The sequence below is a fragment of the Lepisma saccharinum genome, chromosome 23 (genome assembly GCF_977018435.1).
Source record: "Lepisma saccharinum chromosome 23, izLepSacc3.1, whole genome shotgun sequence".
NCBI lineage: Eukaryota > Metazoa > Arthropoda > Insecta > Zygentoma > Lepismatidae > Lepisma > Lepisma saccharinum.
The window spans coordinates 6,777,253-6,799,689 of NC_139251.1; the positions used below are offsets into that span (position 1 = coordinate 6,777,253).

General features: G+C 33.3%; 1 protein-coding gene across 1 annotated transcript in view; it reads right to left on the bottom strand.

The window, feature by feature from the left end:
- Positions 1 to 22,437, bottom strand: part of LOC145977875 (uncharacterized) — a 469,373-nt gene that overhangs the window by 179,574 nt on the left and 267,362 nt on the right. Inside the window, exons 9-10 of the mRNA XM_083110208.1 lie at positions 1,494 to 1,616; positions 209 to 244 (exon numbers count right to left, since the gene is read on the bottom strand). Of these exons, the coding sequence (XP_082966334.1) occupies positions 209 to 244; positions 1,494 to 1,616 (159 nt within the window). The remainder of the gene's footprint in view (positions 1 to 208; positions 245 to 1,493; positions 1,617 to 22,437) is intronic.

Genomic DNA, 22,437 nt, shown 5'->3' on the forward strand with positions numbered 1-22,437 from the left:
TCCCCACTTCCCTTGCCAGCATGTAGACTGCCCGCCGTAAGACTGGACAAGAGCTATAACTGAAGTCTGATGCAGTAAGGCTCTATTCTAAATACAATGGAGGCTTGCTACACCTACCGTTGCTCATCACAATTCATATTACTTAAAACATTGCATATTCTAAGTTCTAACTAAACGTATTGTATAAAGGCATTAGTAGCGCACGTACCTGAATATGTTGATTCTTGACCATTGATTGGTGAGCCTAAATCACAAGAAAGAAAAGTTTAATTTTAAAAAAGGCTTATATTATAACCAATGTAAATTGGAACAACAAATAGAAAGAATGAATTGTTAAAAAATATGAATAAGTTAATTAAATGTAGACAATGATTATTTTTGATAATCGTATGTGTGATATCAGTGGCGTGCATACAAGGTAAGCTACCGAAGCACTGCTTCGGAATGCAAATACAGGGTTAGTCAAAAAGAAGGAGCAAATTTGTTTCCTCTACAAAATATAGCTCTGATATTGCATTACTTCCCTACTAAGAAAACAGAAACAAACAAAATTGAATATCAATTTTGGTTCTGAATATCAACCATTTGCATTAGAGATGGTGAAAAAGGTAAAGAAAATACATTTTTGCTTTAAATGAACTGAAAACATTTTTTTACCCAAACTTTATATCATCTTTCGTAGCTGAGTTATCATAACCATTACAACTGTCTACAAAGGCCAAAAATGCCGCAAGTCATGAAACAAAAATAGATTCAATTTTGAAACGAAGTCAAGTTTTAGAAAAATAATGCATGTTTTGAACTACCTTTGCATAGGGGTTACAAGAACAACAACAAAAAATGATTTTTTTTAGAAAGGGTCATGCGATCAGTGGTTGACCATTTCATATGGATTGATCGGGAAATTTTCCACACTGTCCAAAAAACGTAAAATTTTCAGTACATTTTCATTCTTTGTAGAGAAAGAGCATGTCTTTGTAATGATTTTCAACATCAAACACACTTAGTTCCATCAAGCCCACATGCTGAAAATTCAGGTTTTCCTAACCTAGTTTTTCCACCACAAAAATTAGACTATTATTAGTCATTTTTGAGGCTTTTATAAAAGTTTTTGAGTGCTGATGTATATTTTTCTGAAATCCCCTTTATTTTTTTGAGGCTTGTATAAAATTTGAAAGAGATCTGATCATTGGTTAAGGAGAAATAAAATGAATTGTGAGCAAGACGATCTGGTGTCGAGGGTCTCAAGAGTGACAGACAACACAGATTTAATGAAATTTCGAAGAGCTGTAAATTTAAAACCGTTTGAGATAGAGTGAACATTTTTAGGGGGTTTCTTTCAACCATAAGTAAAGAATGTACACCAAGTTTTATCGAAATCTGAGATGGTGGGTGACAATATATTGTTTTTTGTTTTTTTTTTGCGTTGATTTGATGTACAATAGAATGACAATGTGTTCAGCCGTAATTTAAAGCTAGAAATGAAAACTTACAACAAATGTCAGCAGCCTCGTCGCTTGCGTCCCCACAGTCGTCTCTTCCATTACACTTCAGGCGATTATATACGCACCTCCCATTGTTGCACTGGAACTGGTAGCCTGAGCAGTTACGGGAAGCTGCAAATGAATTACAACAATTGTAATACTGCTCTGTAACAAATATAACATTGAGAAAATTGTTGTTTGGACATTTACATGTGAGCTCAAATGTAAAGAGGTCCCGGGTTCGATACCCGGTGCAGGCACATTGTGGTTAGGATCCCACTTTAAACTGTAGGTCCAGTCTCGATTAGCTTTCCTGTGCATAAAGAGGACTTAAAAAAAACTCAATCAGTAGAGGGAACGACAGAGTTCACCGGACTACCTTATCCAAGGTCATTTGATACCATAGTCTATTTTGGTCAAAATTAAGCTATATTTTCATATCTTCTGGTGGATTTAGCTAATTTCTAGGTGTAGCAAATTGCCATAAGGAGTTGATATTTTCTAACACATCCTAGTACGAGGGTCGATTGATACCATGGTCTATTTTGACCATAATTAAAGCTATATTTTTTATATTTTTTTGGTGGATTTAGCTAAATTCTAGGTGTAGCAAATTGTCTAATCATGCAACGGATTCTAGAACCTTCGTATTATGATGATTAACATTCTTCAATATCTAGCTTGGGAATATTCTACTCCCAGTGTCACGTGACCCCCCAGTGGATTGTTTGTGAGTGTATGTATTTATATATGCTTCTCCTCTTTCAGTTTTCCTCCTCTCTTGTAAATGATATAAGCTCATGCATTTTCTGACCATGCCCACTTCTGGCAAAAGAAAAAAATAAATGAAAATAAAAATAAAGAAATATATTTAAAAAAACATTTCCAAAATAATTTACTTTTAGGTATAGACTTATCTCTCTAGCAAAATCTATATATAAATACAATACCCAAAATATTTTACTATTCTTGATACACTTAGGCATAGAATTATCTTTCTAGCAAAAACTATATATAAATACAATACCCAAAATATTTTACAATTTGTGATACACTTATGCATAAACTTGTGTCTCCAGCAAAATCTATATATAATAACCATTACCAAAAATATTTTACAATTTTTGATACACTTAATCATAAACTTGTATCTCCAGCAAAATCCATATATAATAACCATTATCCAAAATAAATTAATATTCTTGATATACTTACGCAAAGATTAGTTTCTATTCAATTTTTAAAAGTATTTGTGCTAAATATATTATCTCCAAGTGAGATTGAAATATTGACACCCTCTAGAGTTGTGATATATCGAGACACATTTATATATAAATACCAAATATAAAACAATGGCTAAATCTGAATGCCCCAAACGTGGTAAATTCATATCCAAAACAAATTTGTCAAAACACTTGGTAATATGTACTGGTCAACCAAAAGATCCTAAATTACCAGCCCAAACCAGTCCCTATTGTGGAAATTATATTAGCATACCTAATATGAGCAGACATAAGAAAAGTTGTGAATTTCAACCATCAACCAGCCAGACTAATCCTAGAAAAATACAAGCACATATAGATTCAACTGATGGTCCTGAACCAGAACAAAATATATTTTTGACTACATCATCTAGTGCAACAGCTTTTGGTGGTCATCTCAATGATTAACCCTTTTGAACCAGAGCCACACTGTGATATCAACAATTCCTTGAAGAACATAAAATCTTTAATAATAGAACTCCTGAAAAATAAATCTATCAAGTTTAATACCACTCTATCCTCTGAATATGAGAAACCTGATGAAACACGCCATGTACATCACCAATTGTTACAAGACTCAGACTCTATATCTGAGTGTATATAGATAATTTGGAACAATACATGCCCAAATTATGGACACATTGCTTAAAAAAAACATGAGGAATTTGAGGCTAAAGGATCTGGTTGGAAATTATGTGGACTCCCACATAAACTAAATTAAAAATAAGTCAATTCTCACCTCTTTCTGCTTCTACCTATGTCCCTCTTCCAGTAGATATTCAGAACAAGACAGCTGTGGTCAATATAAAAAATAAAGATACGAAGTGTTTTCTGTGGTGTGTCTTGGCAAAACTTTACCCAATTCATTGGAAAGACAATCCAGATCTAGTTCATCATTATATACAGCATGAAACAAAGTTTATACATGCTATGTCAGGTATCCAATATCCTGTTGCTATATCTGATATAACAAAATTTGAAAAACAGGCAAAATAACTCTTGGCAATCAATGTGTATGCCTATACAAAAATATAATTTTGTATGTCCTGTCAGAATAAGTAATATTAATAATGATAATGCTATTGGTATTAATTTGATACTTATATCAGATGATAAGCATTTCCATTATTGTCTGATTCGTAATCTCTATCGTTTGGTTAGAAACCAAATAACCAAACATAATGAGGAAATGAAGATTTGTTATAGGTGTTTGACCATATTTGATAATGAAGTTCAACAGAAATATGTCAAATTCAATAATCCAGAAATTGCTGACAAGAAAATTAAATTACACAAAAAATATTGTGGTGAGAACAAACATGTGTGTATGATTATGCCCAAATCAAAAGAGGTTGAGAAATTCAAACAACACAATGCTCTGTTGGAGCATCCAGCTATAATAATAGCAGATTTTGAGGCATTTCTCAAACCATTCAACTATTCAAATCCTGTTCCTGAAATATCTTATACTACACCTTATCAGCTCCATGAGGTCTGTAGTTATGGTTACATAGTTGTGTGGTGAAATTCATTAAAACCTAATGAGCCTTATGTATACAGAGGACATAATGCAGTCAAACATTTCTTCCAAAAAATAAAAGAAGAAGTGAAAGAAATTGATAGTGTATTATCTGTGTCTAAACCAAGAACATTATAATTTGCTGCTAGAGAGCAATTATATAATTCTACTAAGATTTTCCCACAGTGTAATTCATATTTACAAATGAAAATAAGAAAATTCATAATCATGACCATTACACGCGAGAAAATCTTGGACCCTTATGCAATAATTGCAATCTCAAAGTACAGAGAAACAAATTTGTCCCTATATTCTTCCATAATGGCAGTAGTTATGATTTCCACCATTTGGTTAAACATATCAGTTATGATATAGAAAATATAGAAGTCCTAGCAGAGAATCAAGAGAGATATATCAGTCTCAGCAAAACAGTGGAGATTCCTGGTGGTGGCACTATCAAGATGAGATTTCTAGACTCTATGCTCTGCTGACCTGGATGCTCTTGCCAACAAATTATCTGATGATCAGTTCCAAATTACAACTAATAATTTTCCTGACTTAGGCATAGAACATATTAGACAAAAATTGGTCAATCCATATGAATATGTGACTGAATTTACTACGTTTAATGATGAATCTCTTCCTCCACAAAAGGAGTTCTACAGCCAACTCAGAGAAAATAATATTATAGATAAAGATTACCATCATGCACAACTAATGTGGAAGAAATTCGGGTGTAAGACACTGGGAAACTACAATGATGCTTATCTAAAGTTAGATGTGACAATTCTTGCTGACGTATTCCAAGCTCTTAGAAAATTGTCTATGAATATCTATAATTTTGACCCTGCACACTTTTACAGTCTCCCAAACTTGGTCAGCTATGTTGTTAAAAACAAAAAATGAGCTGGAGCTGATTTCAGATGTGGATATGTTTCTTTTTATAGAAACAGGTATACGTAGGGGCATAGTACACTGGCGAACATTAAAAAAAAGGTCTCCCTCCTCTTAGTTAAATGGAAGCAACAACAAAAACTGATATTGAATTCGAAACACTCCAGCTTCAATGCCGAAACTCTATGCAAGATAAAGAAGAGGTGCACAGCTGTCAGAAGACCAATATTAACCATGAGTCATCAAGGAATTAGCACAGCGTTTCTTTCTGTGGTCATTCGGCCTCGCAAGAAATATTTGTTGTCCATTTTGAGCTCTCAAGAAATCAGGTTCTCAGCTGGCGATTTATTTCCTTCATGAATGAAAATAGGTTGTTCATTCTTTCGTTTCTGTTCTCTCTTTTGTCATTAGCTCTAAAACAAATATAAAAAGAAAACGAGCAAAGAAGGTCCTTTCTTTCGGCACGTCACAGGCATATGTGGTAACTTTGCTATTTTTACGACCATATTATATCCCTCTTGTTTACTTTCAACGATAAGGACGAATGTTGGAGTGGCCAGAAAAAATGAACGAACACAATTAGCTCTTAAATATTACCCACGCTTCGAAAATAGATTCCGGCCCCAGTGGCAGAGTGGCGCTACGACGCCAGGCGTCCCGCATTCGAATCCTGGCCTGGGCATGGATTTGTGAGTGTCCATTCATCAATTTCATCATATCGTCATTCATCACCATATTTGATTGAGTCTGATTGATTGAGTTTGTGTTTGGAGTCCACTTTATGCACAGTAAGACTAATCGGGACTGGACCTACAGTATAAAGTGGAATCCGAACCACTATATGCCTCCACCGGGTATCGAACCCGGGAACTCTTGATCACAAGGCGACGATGCTACCACTGCGCCATCGGGGAGACCTCCCCCATATTTGCAACTTAGCCAAAAGTGACACAAGAAGCGAAGTCAAATAAAGCAAATCAATCAATCAATCGAACATAGGGTCTCCGGTTTCATAGAGCAGTATGCAAAGCACTCGGTCATGAAGACCCTCAAAATTGAAATAATAATAGGAACAAAAAAACCTGATATTATAAGAGTTTAGGCAGATTAACAATTCACGTCAACCTACAACAATTTCACCTGTATTGTGTGATATATGGTTCTGCCCTAATATAATTGAACGTGCTCTTGCGATAATAGTTACACATTTCCGTCTTGCAACACACAACCTCGACTCGGCACATTATGAAAATTTCCTTGCCCTTTTCTGTATTTTTTTTTCTATTTAGGATATATTACGTTGCCTTTTTGCCTCTTCGTTAATCCGTGGCGATGAGAATGATTGACGTCAACCTAGTTGATGTCCCAGGAACTCTTCCTTGCACGAAAATCACACTGTGTCCACAGGATTTACGACTGAACGCTTACTAAAGTAATAGAAATGTGCATCCCTATTTCCATTAATCGTTCACTCTTCGTATATTTTGAGATCAGCTAATTCGAACATACGACCCTAAGACAGCTACACACTACCAAAAAAAACTGCAGTGTCAACGAAGTAATTACTGTATATTTATATATTTAATTTTTGGTAATGGAATATTTTTCCCTTCAGATTCTTATTTATGTTTGTTTGGTTTATTTTTCTTCGCTTTTCTACCACTTTTGGCTAAACGCGACGATGAGGATGAGTGATGAAAAGATGAAATTGATGATGGGACAGTCACAATGAACACCGAACGAACACAATACCAAGGCGGTGTTTAAGCAAGCTGTGTTAACCACTCAACCACGGAGGCCGGAATCCTTTTTAGTTAGGAGAAATCGTTCCTTGACAGCGAACTAAGAACAGTTAATATGCGTCACGTCAGAGTTATAATATTTTAAATTTCTAACAATCAATTGGGATTTACTCTTAACCATCTTTTTGCCTACAAAAAAAACTTCCACACAGTTAAGATCGTTTACACTAAGCACAACAGCGTTACAGTCTATGCTTTAAGGAATGATTAAGCACACTCTCTTGACGGAAAATAATAATTCACATGACTATAGTGATGCATTACATCGGTGAAACATTAATTTTCGTTCAGGAAGAAATATCGAAAAAGGCAGGGACACAATGACCAATTGATTTATTTATTTTACTTCTCTTTTATTCCACTTTTGCGTAATCACATAGATAAGGATGAAAGGTGTGTTAAGACGAAATTTGTGAAAGGCAATCACAAACGTAGGACACAGCCCAAACTTCACAGAGCATTATACTGGCCTTGTGTCTAGACGCCAGATCCTCGTTAGTCTGCAAAATATACTCCATTGTCACAATGACGTAAGCATTCGTAGAATAAATTTGTATATCATTCTCCCCCCTCCCCCTTAAGAAATCTGAGCTAAACTAGTGCGCATTCTGTGATATGTTCATTACTTGTCAGGGACCAATCGCGGCCTTCAACTAGTTTATCCTGAAAAAAAAATGCGGGTTAGGATGTTAACAGATATTTCAGGGACAATATCTAAAGAATACTGTCACAAACGCAGAATGCAAAACATTTATATTTTCATTTCTACTACAACCCTGGCGAAAAAAAGGCAGCTGGAGCGTGGTGCTGATCGTATCACCTCCAAAATGGCCGAGCTCGAGAATATGCGGTGCCCTACTACCACATACCTTAAATGTGCCTTCATGGCACGTTGCTATACGCACGAGGAACTTTCCTAACCTTTACTACTACTAACTACTCATGCTAGGAATTTTGTTATTTTTTATACTTTCTTATTTGCCCATTGCTAACCTGGTTCATTCCCAGCCGTAACAGCAATTACTCGATGTAATAAACATACGCCAAACTTAAAAAGAAACAAGTTTTGGCGCGCACACACACACACACACACAGAGAGAGAGAGCGGGGGGGGGGAAGGAACACAAGAATCTTCCACAAACTGCCCAGATCATGCCTGACAAGACTCCAACAGAAAGCTTTCCGGAAACAAGTTTAGGTGCGCATAGAGTAGTGATCGCCTTGTCTGCAACTGCCTTCCCCCACTTTCTTATCCAATACAGGGGTAATGAAGTGTTTCCAAATACCTTGCAATCTAACTAAGAGGAGGGAGACCTTTTTTTAAAGTTCGCCAGTGTACAATGCACACAAAGATATGCAAGACCCAACAATACACATATGTCAAAATAATATAATCCATATGAACCCTCTACTTATATATTATATGTTGATGAGAATAATTTGTATGGTTATTCAATGATGCAGAAACTCTGCTATGGTGGTTTTGAGTTGATAAATCTTACATCAATAGACATACAAAATTTTGGTGATACTAAGTATGGTTTCTTTGCTGAGGTGGATCTTGATTTCTCTCATGAGTTGCATAATCTATTTTCTGACTTGCCACCAGCTCCTGAGTTCAAGTGTCCACCTGAATCGAAACAGAAGAAGCTTCTGATGACTCTTGACCCTAAAGAAAGATATGTCATACACTATAAGAGTCTCAATTTTTTAATAGAAAAGGGGTTCATTTAGTGCAAATTCGAGGAGTCCTCAGATTCAAGCATTCAGATTGGTTGGAGCCTTATATTGAAACTAACAGAAGACACAGAACACCTGCTACTTCAGATATAGATAAGGATTTCTTCAAATTAATTAATATTGCTGTCTTTGCGAAGACCATGGGGAATATTAGGAAGCATGTAGATGTAAGACTAGTCTCTGATCAAAAAAATGTAATAAATTAGTGGCAGATCAAAAATCAAAATTAAGAACAATACATCACGAAGTTTTGTCACTTTTTCATTTGGCAAAGCCTTGGTTCAAATTAAACGAACCTACCTATGTGGGAGCTACAGTTCTGGATATGTATAAGCTATACATGCTAGAACTCCACTATGATACAATGAAGCATTTATATAAAGATGACCTTTCTCTTCTGTATATGAACACAGATAGTTTTATATATATATTATCAAGACACCTAATCTGTGTGAAGATATAAAACATCCTAAGTTGTTTTTTATTATTTTCATACATCTTTTCATACATCTAATTTTGATTTTCCTTTTTACAATAAAAATGTGCCTGGCAAACTAAAAGATGGAAAAAGTAATGATATTATTAAGGAATTTATAGTATTACGAGCAAAGATGTATGAAATTAGATCAGAAAAAAGATACTGGGAATGGACTCTCCTTCGATGATTATTACAACTGTCTCAAAGCCTAAATCTCCCAAACTGAGGGAGGAAAAAATAATCCAAAGTGTTGATCATATATTAACTACAAATAAAATTAGAAAAACTGCCCTGGATTCGGAGGATGACAAGAGACAGATTCTTTTATGTGAAATACATACATTACCATGGGGTCACTATTGCCTAGTAGATGACAACCAATGTGATATTTGCCAATAAATTAACCATGCATCTGTTTGGGTTTGGAAAACAAGCCATGGAAGTGTCTGTTCAGATAGTCTCACCAAATCTCACTAATCTCTTGTCTAAACTAAATGGACTTCTAATAATTCACTTGAACAGTATCCTACCAGAATATGATGATGATACTGGTAAAATATTTTATATTTTTAATAATAAACTAAATTATTACAAATTCCCCATTGGAGGGAAACTTCAATTTACTATAAAACCTGAGAACAAAGGTGAGATAAAAATATTTACTGGGAGTAATATCTATCGTATTAAATAAGATAAGATGAATACTATAACCACATACGATATATCTGCAAGTGATTGTCTGTATATAGAGTTGCTGGGAGATTATGATAAACTTATACCTTTGTTTTTGGAGTTGAAAATCACCTATCCTCTAATAAACAACCATTACCAAAATGCCTAATGATATTAATTAAGTCAAACAATTGTACACTGAGGATAATCCCTTTTATGTAATCTCCTCTTACCAGACACAGAATATAGTTAATGAACTACACAGACCAGCTCGTCGTAACTATAAACTATTCTCTGTGGTAACAAAAGGAATTGATCATCTGTGGCAGGCAGATTTGATTGCAGTGAACACAGGAAATTTGAAAAATGAATAAGATAAATAATAGTTTTAAGTATTTGCTTGCTGTAGTGAACACTTTTAGTAAATATGCTTGGGCTATTCCCCTGAAATCTAAAACAAGAGCTTGTGTCACTGAGGCCTTTAAGTCTATTTTTGAACAAGGCAGAATACCTCTTCACCTACAGACAGACAGAGAAAGATAATTTTACAATTCCACATTCACCAAATTAATTGTCGAGCATGATATTAGACATTATTTACATACAGTAATTTGAAAGCTAGTATAATTGAGAGATTCAGAAAGACATTAAAAAACGATATGTGGAAACGGTTTAGTTTGCTTGGTAACTATAAGTGGGTAGCAATTTTATCTCATCTTGTTCATAATTACAATAGATCTATACATAGAACCAAACGTATGTAGCCTACTAAGGATTTCAAATCTAATGAGGCACACTTGATTTCCACTGTTTACTGTCCTAAATATCAACACACCACCAAGAAACCTAAGTACAAAATAGGAGATGAAGTGAGAGTTAGCAAATTGAAACACCATTTTGAAAAGCGTTTTACTAAACATTGGAGTACAGAGTTGTTCACTGTGGTTGAAGTCTTACCAGGGAACAGGTATACATATATAATAAAAAACAATTGCAATGAAATATTGAAAGGAATATTTTATGAAGAGGAACTTAGCAAAACTGAATACCCAGATACATATCTTATTGAGAAACAATTACGTAGATAAAAAAAAATATTAGTAAAATGGCTGGGACTTTCGGAAAAAAGTTGTATTACCACAGACCAAGTAATTCTATGACAACAGCATGGAATGAGATAAGACGTTTGCCTGATTTACTAGAAACTAGAAAGAAAAATGGTGAGTTGCTACCTTACAATTATAGGTGTCTCATTGTAGGTCTATTTTTTTGTGGAAAATCTAAACTACTTGTAGATAATTTTCTGCTTGCTCCCAATTGGTTACACTGGAAAAACAGACACTTATATATATTTTCAAAAATATTGGAGCAACCAAAATACCAGCAGCTCATGAAACTGTATGAGGGACTGGGCATAGCTACCTTTAAATAAGAAATTAAAACCACTTGACAATTGTTATAAAAACTAAGTTGTAGTCTTTGATGATGTGATTTTTGAAAATCAAAATGACATTCGATTTTTTTTTTACTAAGGGTCGTCACAGAAGAATAGACTGTTTTTATCTGACGCAGACTTATTCTAAGATTCCCAAACACTTACTTCGTGATAATACAAATCTAGTTTGTCTGTTTCGTCAGGACCGCACTAATCTTAAACATGTATATAATGACTATGTAGGAGGAGATTTAAACTACAGTCAATTTTCAAAATTCTGCTCTTCCTGATGGAACAAAGATGATTTTGGATTTCCTACAATTGATATGACTCAAAAACAAAACAATGGAAAATATAGAAACAAAATTAACAATTTTATAAATGTTGAGTGATTATAAGATACGTTGTGACGTTATAAATAACCTATAAACAAAAAACGACAAAACGTAAAATTGAAGACAATTTGAATCTACGTGACTATCTGGCTAAAAGATTTAAAGGCTGGAAATCTGAGAACAGAGGATACTATGAACAACACAAGTGTCAAGATCACACAATTAATGATGCTATCAGTGGCCTTGATAGAAAAATTAAGAGTGTCACAGAAGAAAATAAGAATCTCATGAATGAGCTAGTGCTTCTTGCTGCTATAAAGTATGCAGATATTCCTCCTGCACCACTATCCAGTATTCATACTCCTTTAGTATTCCAACAACCACCTACCAAGACCATAGGAGATTCAGAAAAAATGAATCGGTTACCTTGGCAAGAGATTACCTGAGTACTGGAAAATTTAACAAAGATGAAGTGTTTGGATTATATCCAACCATGGAGCCTAATGAGGGAGTAGTGTAAAAAATTGGAAAATCTAGAGTTACATTTCAAGGAGATGACGTAAAAGTCAATTTGGGTGGAGCAAATAGCTGGTCTAGATATCCTGATACTGTAGGATTGTGGGAAGTCATCACCAAAAAACATCCTAGAGATTATACAGATGAAGATAATCAGAGTTACTCAGAAATTTTAATACTGTCTGATGCTCTATACCAAAACAATGATGCTAGTCAGAATAGAGTTAAATCTAGCACAGGTTATAAAAACAAATATTTGAATAAACCTATATGGAACCAACTTAAAACTAGTAGTGGCATTAAACACTACAATACTCTACCCAAAGAGTTTGTGTGGGTGGATGATGAAAGAAAACTCATAGATAGATTGTTGGTCATAGCAGGAGAAGAAAATGCTGGCAACAATAATTTCCGTAATGAGAAAATAGACATTGTACATATGCTTATTGCTAAACTAGCCAATTTTTTTAATGACAGTAAAGGCATAGGATACTTAATTAAAATTATTAATACTGTATCTCCTAAATTCTGGAAGTATCAGGGTTTAGTTAATGACATAATTAACAAACTTCCTTTCGAAATGCATTTAGCTGGTTACCAATACTTTGGTCCAGTAACTAAACTGGAAGAAAGACTGGAGAAAGGAGACAAAGGAATTAATGCTTTGGATACAGCTTGTAAAGACCATGATATTGCCTACAATACTTACAATGATCTTAGTGCTCGTCATAAGGCTGATCAAAAATTGGAGCAAGTAGCATTTGGAAGACTAATCAGCAAAGATGCTTCATTAGGTGAAGAAATAGCAGCATTAGGTACACCATTGTTATGAATAAAAAACAAAAATTAGGGTGGGGACTATAATCCTAAATATATATATAAATACCTATCATTATGAAACCTAAAGGTATTGTATACCAAGTACTTTATTCAGATCTAAAATCTCTAGGATCATTAGACAGTCTCCTCACTACAAAACAACAGGAGAAGAAAAAATCTTGTTTGAGTAAGGGTCATGGAATGAAATTAACACTTAGTACACCTCAGTTAAAAATATTGCTCAGTTCCAGAAAAAAGAAACACACTGGTGATTTCACATTCAGTATTCCAGCTATTTTAGCACCTGTATGTGCTGTAGGGAGTCTAGCAGGAGGTAGTCCAGCTATAGAAAAAACAGTAATTGACTCAAAGAAGAACAAAGCTGAACTAGAAGAGCAAAAACGTCATAAGCAGCATAGGTAGTCACAAACAAACTGGGATCATAGCAACTTTCAAACCAAATTCTGAGTTCATGGAGCCTATCATCCAAACACCCTCTTCACCTATCTATTTTCCAGTATCCCACAATCGTATAGACCACATAGAGTTAGTCGCAACCAACGAAAATGGTGAAGTAACAGATTTTGCAGGTGCCTCCACAACAGGAATCATAGAAATTAATATATAAAATAAACATTAATGGAGCATATTGAAAGTTATGAATTACAATCTTTTCCTCCCGGTGGTCGTACATTTGCTAATCACAATGAACCCAATCGTGAAATTGAATTTGATGTGTATGTGGGTGACAGTTTTGTACATCCTCACAGGACTGATTTGTATATTAAATTTGAAATAGTAAAAAATGAAAATAATGAAGCATTCCCCCCTGGTGCAAACATAAAACTAGTAGATAATTTTTTGCAACACTTGTTCTCCAAGTAGAAATTACAAAACATGGTATTGTGATATATAGAGTAGAATATCCTGCTATTACTTCTATTGCCATAGGAACACTTAAATTTTCCAATGTAGATTCAACATATCACCAGGAGGGGGATTTCAATCAGGAGCCAAAATTCTCACAAAAAAAACACACAGTACTATTTCCCATGCGTCTGCTGTCAGGTTTCTTCTCAGACTACAAGGACATCATATGGAAAGGTGGTTAGAGAATTACTTTTCTTAGGGTAGCCAATGATAATCATGCTCTAATGCGTTATAGTACTTTAAATCCTGATGGTAAAACACTTCCCAACATCTTACCTGAAGCAGCCAAGTGTATCATCAAGACAGTAGATATAATGATATGTTCTGGAACATTTATTTTGTATTTATTTATTTTGTCCCGATTTCAGCTAATTTTCCAAAAGAAAAATATCCAAAAAATCCAAATTTTACTATTTTGATAGCATAAAAATAATTGTTTTTTTATCAAAGCTGAATCACTCATTTCTATAGGGCAAAATTTACTTTTCGAGCCTAAATCAGTATATTTTAAGCATATATTTACAAATTATCGAAATTTTCTTCAACCAGAAGTCCAACATTCAATTTTTAATACAGTAAAATCTCAACATTTAGATAATTTCTAACTCTAACTCTAAATAACTTCCTTATTTTTTAAAAAATTTAGCTTTAATTATTAAAAAGCAAAATTTATTTGTTTTTCTAAGTGTAAAAAATAATTTAACCCAAGTTTAATTTAATTTATTTTCCCAAAATTCCCCAGTATCAATTCGGTCCATTTATCTGAACCGAAGATACTGCACTTGCTTATTTCTATATTACCATACGTACTATTTAATCTTTTACACTGTTTGTGCTCGAAACTAAGAAGTGACATAATGGAGGTATGAGAAAAATACAAATAGAAAGGTTTTTTAGCAATATGTGACATCTAACAATTAGCTATGTCAACTCAAGTGCGCTCTATCATATGTCTTCAGCTAATCGTATTGCTACCCGAAGATATTTAAAATTATTGAGTAATGAATCTTATCCCAACAAGTACATTTCTTTGCAAATAGATGGCAGCATCTAGTGATACTTACTGCTCTTATGTTCTCCAAGTACATTTATTTGCAACTAGATGGCAGTGGCGATATATAAAACACTGTGTAGGAAGCATCTTCGGGAACCGAACTTGTGTGACATGCAAAGAGATCGAAGATAACTCGGAACATTGGTAGTGCGTGACATGCAAAGAGATCAAAGATAACTCGGAACATGGTAGTGCGTGACATGCAAAGATTATTATCTGCTCTTTGCATGCTATGAAGAGAAGCATTATGCGTTGGATTCCCGTATCTTCTTTTTTGATATTTTAAATTATTAAAACACTTATATCTCGAGAACCAAGTGACGTTGATGTTCTTTATAATTTGATACGAAACTCGATCAAAATATACAAAACCTAACATTTTTTTAAAAAAACTAATAAAACTTAAGAAATTTTATTTTTAAAATTTTTAATATATAAAACCTAACATTTTAAAAAAATTGAATATATAAAACCTAACATTTAAAAAAAATTGAATATATAAAACCTAACATGTTTTTAAAAAAATATAATATTTTGTACATTAGTATTAAATATTTAATATTAAAATAGTATTAAAATTGTTCAATTATCTATTAAAATATATATTAGTAATAAATAGTAAATAGTATTAAAATTGTTCTATCACTCTCTCATTCTTTACATCATACATGTATGATTTCTCTACACTTAAAATTGCATTGCATATGGTATTTTCAGGTAGTTTCATGAAACTCACATATTAACTTAATATTTGTTCGATCATTAATAACTACCAATTTTCTTTTGATGCATTTATTAAAAACATTGGTCTGTGAATTATAAACTCGTCTCGATTATAATACATATTGATATTTCCTTCAGTTACTCGTTTAAATTCTCTATAAGCTTCATATAACTTCAAAAATTCTTGATCTGCTATGTTTAAATTGTAATTTTCACGTGGGAATACCTCATTTCGACCATTCTTCAGATATATATTTTTAATTTTACAATTATCAAACTGGATGCTATCTTTTTCCTGATTGTCATCTCTCCCTGCCTGAAACAATACAGCTACAAACTCTGGCATATCGTATTGTAGATATTGAAACTGATTAGCAATATCGAATTCAAAGAATTTACCCTCCACGGGCCTCTGTATGCATTGATATGTATAAAATTGTATCGGAATTTGAGGATTTTTCAAAATGTTGATCTTGTATTTGAGAGCATATTTCGATTCACATTCAACTATAGGCACACATTTTGCAGCTTCGGGTAAACTAGCATCATTGGCTGTTCCATCTGGATTCAAAGTTTTGTATCTTATTATCGAATTATGATGATTGGATGATCTGCGAAATATGATACTCAAACCACCTTTCCACATAATTTCTTTATAATCAGAGAAAAAAACAAATATCAATCTCATGGGGAACAGTACTGTGTGACCTCTTGCTTGAATTTTTGTTCCAGCTTCCAACCCACCAAATTTACAATATGCACTCTCTGATTTGGATAATTTTACTGTCCCCACTGTAGTGGATGTAATTCCAGGATAATCAATTCTCTCTATGGCTGTACCATGCTTTCTGTTTTCAATCTGGATGAATAAAACCGTCCCCTATTGTTATGTCAAATTGAATATCTTTATTCGGTTCATTGAGGTTAGAGAATGTCCTCCTGTTTTGAGGGAATGACTGCAACTCATAAATCTCGATATTTTCCATTGTTATTTATTTATTTATTTTAAATATTAATTTCTATTATTTCAGTGGTATTAGCACCGGCAAAATCGATGATCTCATTTTTATCATTTGTAATTGTTATCTCTATATAATTAACTTTATCAAGAGAAACAGGAAAATAGACTGGTGGGATTGGGGAATAGATGATAACAATACAGTGTTAGGAAGTTCAGATTGTAAAGTAGATAAATTATATTGTCCAGGAGGAATAATATTTTTTTCATTATCTACAAATATAGAATTGTTGTAGGTAGTTACATTTGGAATTAGATACATTCTGTAGAAGGGCTCTCAGAGCTATGGATTTTGGATAGATAATATAATCGTGGAGATGTAGTTTCAAGACCGAAGTCTCCCTGGAAAGATGAAAAATTCCCATATTTAATATTCCACACTGCTTTTTGAAAATCTTGGAATTTGATGTTATGTATTTTATTTAATATTCTAAGCATCGTAATGCAAACATGACCACATATAATTTGATCGAAACTTGAATACGTTCGTCGTTGTAATAAATCTTAACTTGTTTTAAATAATGAATTAATTCTGTAGGCGGTACCCCTCCGAAAGAATCGAAAATAAAAGCATTGTTATTTTGTTTATAATAGCATATCCAGTGGGTACAAATATTTTTCGACATGGCCAAATTCACCAAGTTATATTCTCGTGAGAAAAGGAGAGAATCTTTAGGAAGAGAATCAGACATGAAAACTCCCCTGAAATGTCCAATTTTAAATATTTTAACTAAAGATTCGTCTTGGTTCGCAAGTGCTTCTTCTATTTTTTTTAATTTTCTGAGTGCTCTGGACTTCACACCACTGCCTAATTTTATTTCCATGGCAAGATTATGACGCTTCTGCTCTTCTAGTTCTGCCTTATTCTTTTTTGAAGCAATTACAGTTTTGGCAATAACAGCACTGCCCCCAGCTAAACTTCCCACTGCCCCTAAAGCTGCCAGGATGTCATTAATACTGAATATGAATCCTCCACTATGTGATTTTTTATTGTATTTTGCAAACGTTTTAATTGTGGAGTACTAAACAATAATTTCATTCCATTTCCTTTGGCTATACATTGTCTCTTCTTTTCCTGTTGATTTTTAGTTAAAATTGGATTGATTTTTAATTTTTAAGATCATGATATGGAATTTGGTACACAAGTCCTATAGGTTTTATTATTATTATTATTTTTCAGGGTATTTATATTTATATATACATATTAGTAGTGTGTTTGCTTCGTCGGTGGTCATTTATTTTGTATTTATTCATTTACCTTGATTTTAGCTAATTTTCCAAGGGGAAAATATTTAAAAAATCCCCAATTTTACCATTTTTATAGCATGAAAAAAAATTTTTATTATCAAAGCTCAGCTTATAAAAAAACGTAAAGTGCTCCCCTGTGCATAGCACCACGCCATGAATTGATTGATTGGATTGATTTGTTGTTTTAAGTCCACTTTATGCACAGTAAGTCTAATCGGGACTAGGCCTACAGTTTAAAGTGGGATCCGAACCACTATGTGGCTCCACCGGGAATCGGACCCGGGACCCCTTGATTACAAGGCGACGGTGCTACCACTGCGCCATCGGGGAGGCTCGACCACGCCATGAAGGCGTATAGGGGATGTGGGGGTAACGCCCAACACTTTCTTTATCCGGTACCCATGTTATTCGACGCTGGGTGGGCGCCGGGGCCGCTTCCAACGTTAGAAGAGTTGCCGAATTGGAACCGGCCGGGGATCGAACCCGGGACCTTTAGCATGGTAGCCAGACGCGTTACCGACTGAGCCACCGCGGCCACTTATAGTTGAAAATATTTAAAAAATCTAAATTTTACCATTTTTATAGTATAAAAAATAATTATGTGTTTTTTATCAAATTTAACTAGTGAGGTTAAATCAGTATATTTACCATTATCTAGATTTTAAGAGAAATAGAAATGTTGTTACATTTTTTAAGTTATCAGTACTGTAGTACAGTAATGCGTATATAATTATTTCTCAAAAATGTGTGTGTATTTCTGATTAATATTTTTATGTCTGAAAATATAGATACTGTTTTTTTTAAGTTATGAGTACTGCTGTGCTGTGTAGTGCATATAACAAATATTCTTTAAAATGTGTGTATTCTGATAATTTTTTTACGTCTGATAATGCACACATGTCCATTTTTTAGAATAAAAAGCTATATATAAAAATATATATGCATCTTAGATGTAAAGCATTCAAAATTGTGTGTAGTAATGAAGTTAATTTTTATAAATATATATATGTATTGAATAATAAGAAAAAATTCCAAAAGCAAATTAGTGTTAGTGCATCAAAAAATTGTTTCTTCTTTAAAAATATCAAATGTAAGTGACAGTAATATATCAAATCTATCTTGAAGAGGGTTTTTAAACATTGAAAGATTAAGAAAAATATTGTAGAATCTTGAAATTATTACAAGATAAAGTTACTAAAATAATATTTTCAATCACACAAACAAACTACTATTAAAAAGAGAAAATTTTACAAGTCAAAAATTTTAACTTTAAGCTTAATGCTAACAAAAGATTTAAATGCAAACTTATTTGCCTCTAAAGGAAGCCCAACTTGCTCTAAAGGAACAAGATGCTGAAGGAATGAACACTGTGCCCCCATATATATATATATATATATATATATATATATATATATATATATATATATATATATATATATATATAACACATATATTTTAGTTATAGCAAGCGTATCTTTTCACCAGTGTGCACTAAAAAACGAAATTAAAAAAGATTACCTATTGGCTAAAAATGACATCATGAAATGAAAACATACGATTGCACATAATTAAACAAGCTTGTAACGTCAATACATTCCCTTACTGAGAAGGTTGCACGCGCTAGTAACTTACATATTCTAACCAATACTCGTAACAAGAATTAGGGCATTGTCTGTGAGGTCAGGAAATATGTAAACATGCAAGATTATTATTGCTCTTTGTCATGCCATGAATAGAGCGTTGGATATCTCCACTATTGATTCTTTCTCTCCGAATGTTTGTAAATTATTAAAATTATTAAAAAGCCTTTATCTCGAGAACCAAGCAACGTAGAAAGGTGCGGTTTTTTGCATTCGTTTTGTTTTGATGTTCTCTTTAATTTGAAACCAAACTCGATAATAAAATAACCCAAAAGAAATAATGCCCATGAATCTGTTTGGTTTCAAGAAGAACATTCCAATAGTAATAACTCCAGTAAACATGGATCATTTTAGAAATTTTCATAGTAAACTAAGAGGTCTGCTTAACATTCATCTAAATAGTATGTGGTATCAAGTGGATGAGGATACAGGTAAACAATTACATGTATTCAACAGAAATCAAACATCATATAAAGTTCCCGTCACAGGGAATGTTCAAATAAGTATCTCTAAACCCAATACAGCAGTTGTACACATAGGTCGAAATTTGAACAGTTTTAAACACAATAATATGATTCCCAACACAATATACGATGTGGAAACAGGTGATTTCCTCTATGCTGAAATAATTGGGGAGTATTAATTAATCCCATAGTCAAAATTGGGGGGGAACTTAAATCCCTACTCCAAAAACATATTAACTTAGATTCAATAGACAATCTCCAAAAATTGGAAGAGACCATAGCTAAGTTGAAAAATGAACTTAATAAATTCCGACAACTCCAAACAACCACTTCAGAACAATTAAAACAAGAATTAAACAATCAAGCAAATACTATTCGTACCGAACTGCTTTCTATTATTCAAAATATCAAAACCAAAGAGCAGTACGAACAGCTTAATTCTAGTATTTTCGAATTACGAGAGCAATTTCTATCTTTTGAAATTCCTACACTAGAAAATATTAAAACTGAACTGCAAACAGATCAGTTACACAAGGCCATAACAGAAGTTCAAGCCAAACTGCAAATGTTGGAAGATTTTATCAATAATTTACCTTCATCTTCCGAATTAAATGCCATAGCACGCAGTGTTGCCCGTATCAAATTACAGTTAGAAACTTATGAAGATTTCGGGAAGATACAGGGTACCATAGCTCATATTGAAGACACTTTGACAACCAGGAGAAATGAATTGACGAATGTACAGGAAACTCTGGAATTTTAGTTGCCAAGCATAAACGAATCTTTAAACATAATCCAAGAACAGATTACCAAGCTGGAAAACTTTAATACCGAATCTGAATTATCCCATTTTCATCATCTCATAGATGATATTCAGAACAAATTACAAATATTACAGCAAATCTACCCATACACAAGATGACATACAACAACTTCAAGATGCTTTGAGCAATGTTGCAGACGCCACGGAGTTGAATACTGTCAAACAAACTTTGACCACACTTCAAAATACTGTAGCTAATTTATCCACTTCCCAGGAGTTTTACCTCGCAACTTCACGATCACAAAGAACAATTTAAACATTTGTATGTCGATGTGTGGTACGTACCATAAACCAATATCAAGAAACAGTATTAAGCAGATTAGACGATCTTCAATTACGTCAAGTTTTCACTATTAAGATAGTTAGACTTGAGAGTGTAGCAAATGTACGAGGGCACTTGACTTATGTTAATGCAGGTAATGTTTATAAATTGTATTCTTACACTCAGTCTCATGAGTTTTTCCTTGATGGTAAGATTACATTTTTAACATTTTTGCTAAGTAAAAAAGGGAAAACATATAGAAGTACCAAATATCACCATTCAGAGAAAAGATTGTGTTTACAGAGCACTTCAGATACCTATTATATATCAGGATGAATCTGAAAGAAATATAAAATACATGAGGATGAACAATTATCTGGTTTTCATGAGGAAGCTAGCGACAAATTATTATTTGAAGTGAATCAATTATACCCTGAAAATAATCCATTTTATGTCATATTTTTTTATAGCACCCGATGTCAAGACAAGATATAGTTAATGAATTACACAGACCAGCTCGTCGTAACTACAAACGATTCAGTGTGGTAACGAAAGAAGTAGACGATTTGTTTGAAGCTGATTTGATAGAAATAAGCAAAGGAGCTTTAAAAAATTTACATAAGGTAAATCATGGTTACAAATATATGCTCACAGTTGTTGATACATTCAGTAAATATGCGTGGACTATTCTTTAAAATCTAAGACAGGTACTTGTGTTACCGAGGTTTTTAAATTTATTTTTGAGCAAGGTAGGATACCGAATTATTTACAGATAGACAGAGGAAAAGAATTTTACAATTCCACATTTACCAAGTTGATGCAACAATATGATATTAAACATTATTCTACATACAGTGAACTTAAAGCCAGTATATTGGAACGCTTCAACAGGACATTAAAAAATCGCATGTGGAGGCAATTTACTCTACAGGGTAACTATAAATGGGTACAAATTTTACCCGAGCTAGTTCATAGTTATAATAATTCAGTACACAGTACTATTCACATGAAACCTGCTGAGGTAACAAAGTCTGATGGGTCTAGGTTGAATTCTACTGTTTTTAGTCAAAAATATAAATACACTACCAAGAAACCAAAATACAAAATAGAACAGGTGAGTGTCAGTAAATATAAACATTTGTTTGAGAAGGGTTTCACCAAGAATTGGAGTACAGAGTTATTCACTGTAGTTCACGTTTTACCAGGGAATAGAAATACATATATCATAAAAGATAATTATAATAAAATATTGAAGGGGAGATTCTATGAAGGGGAACTTAGTATAACAAAATATCCAGATACATATATAATTGAGAAAA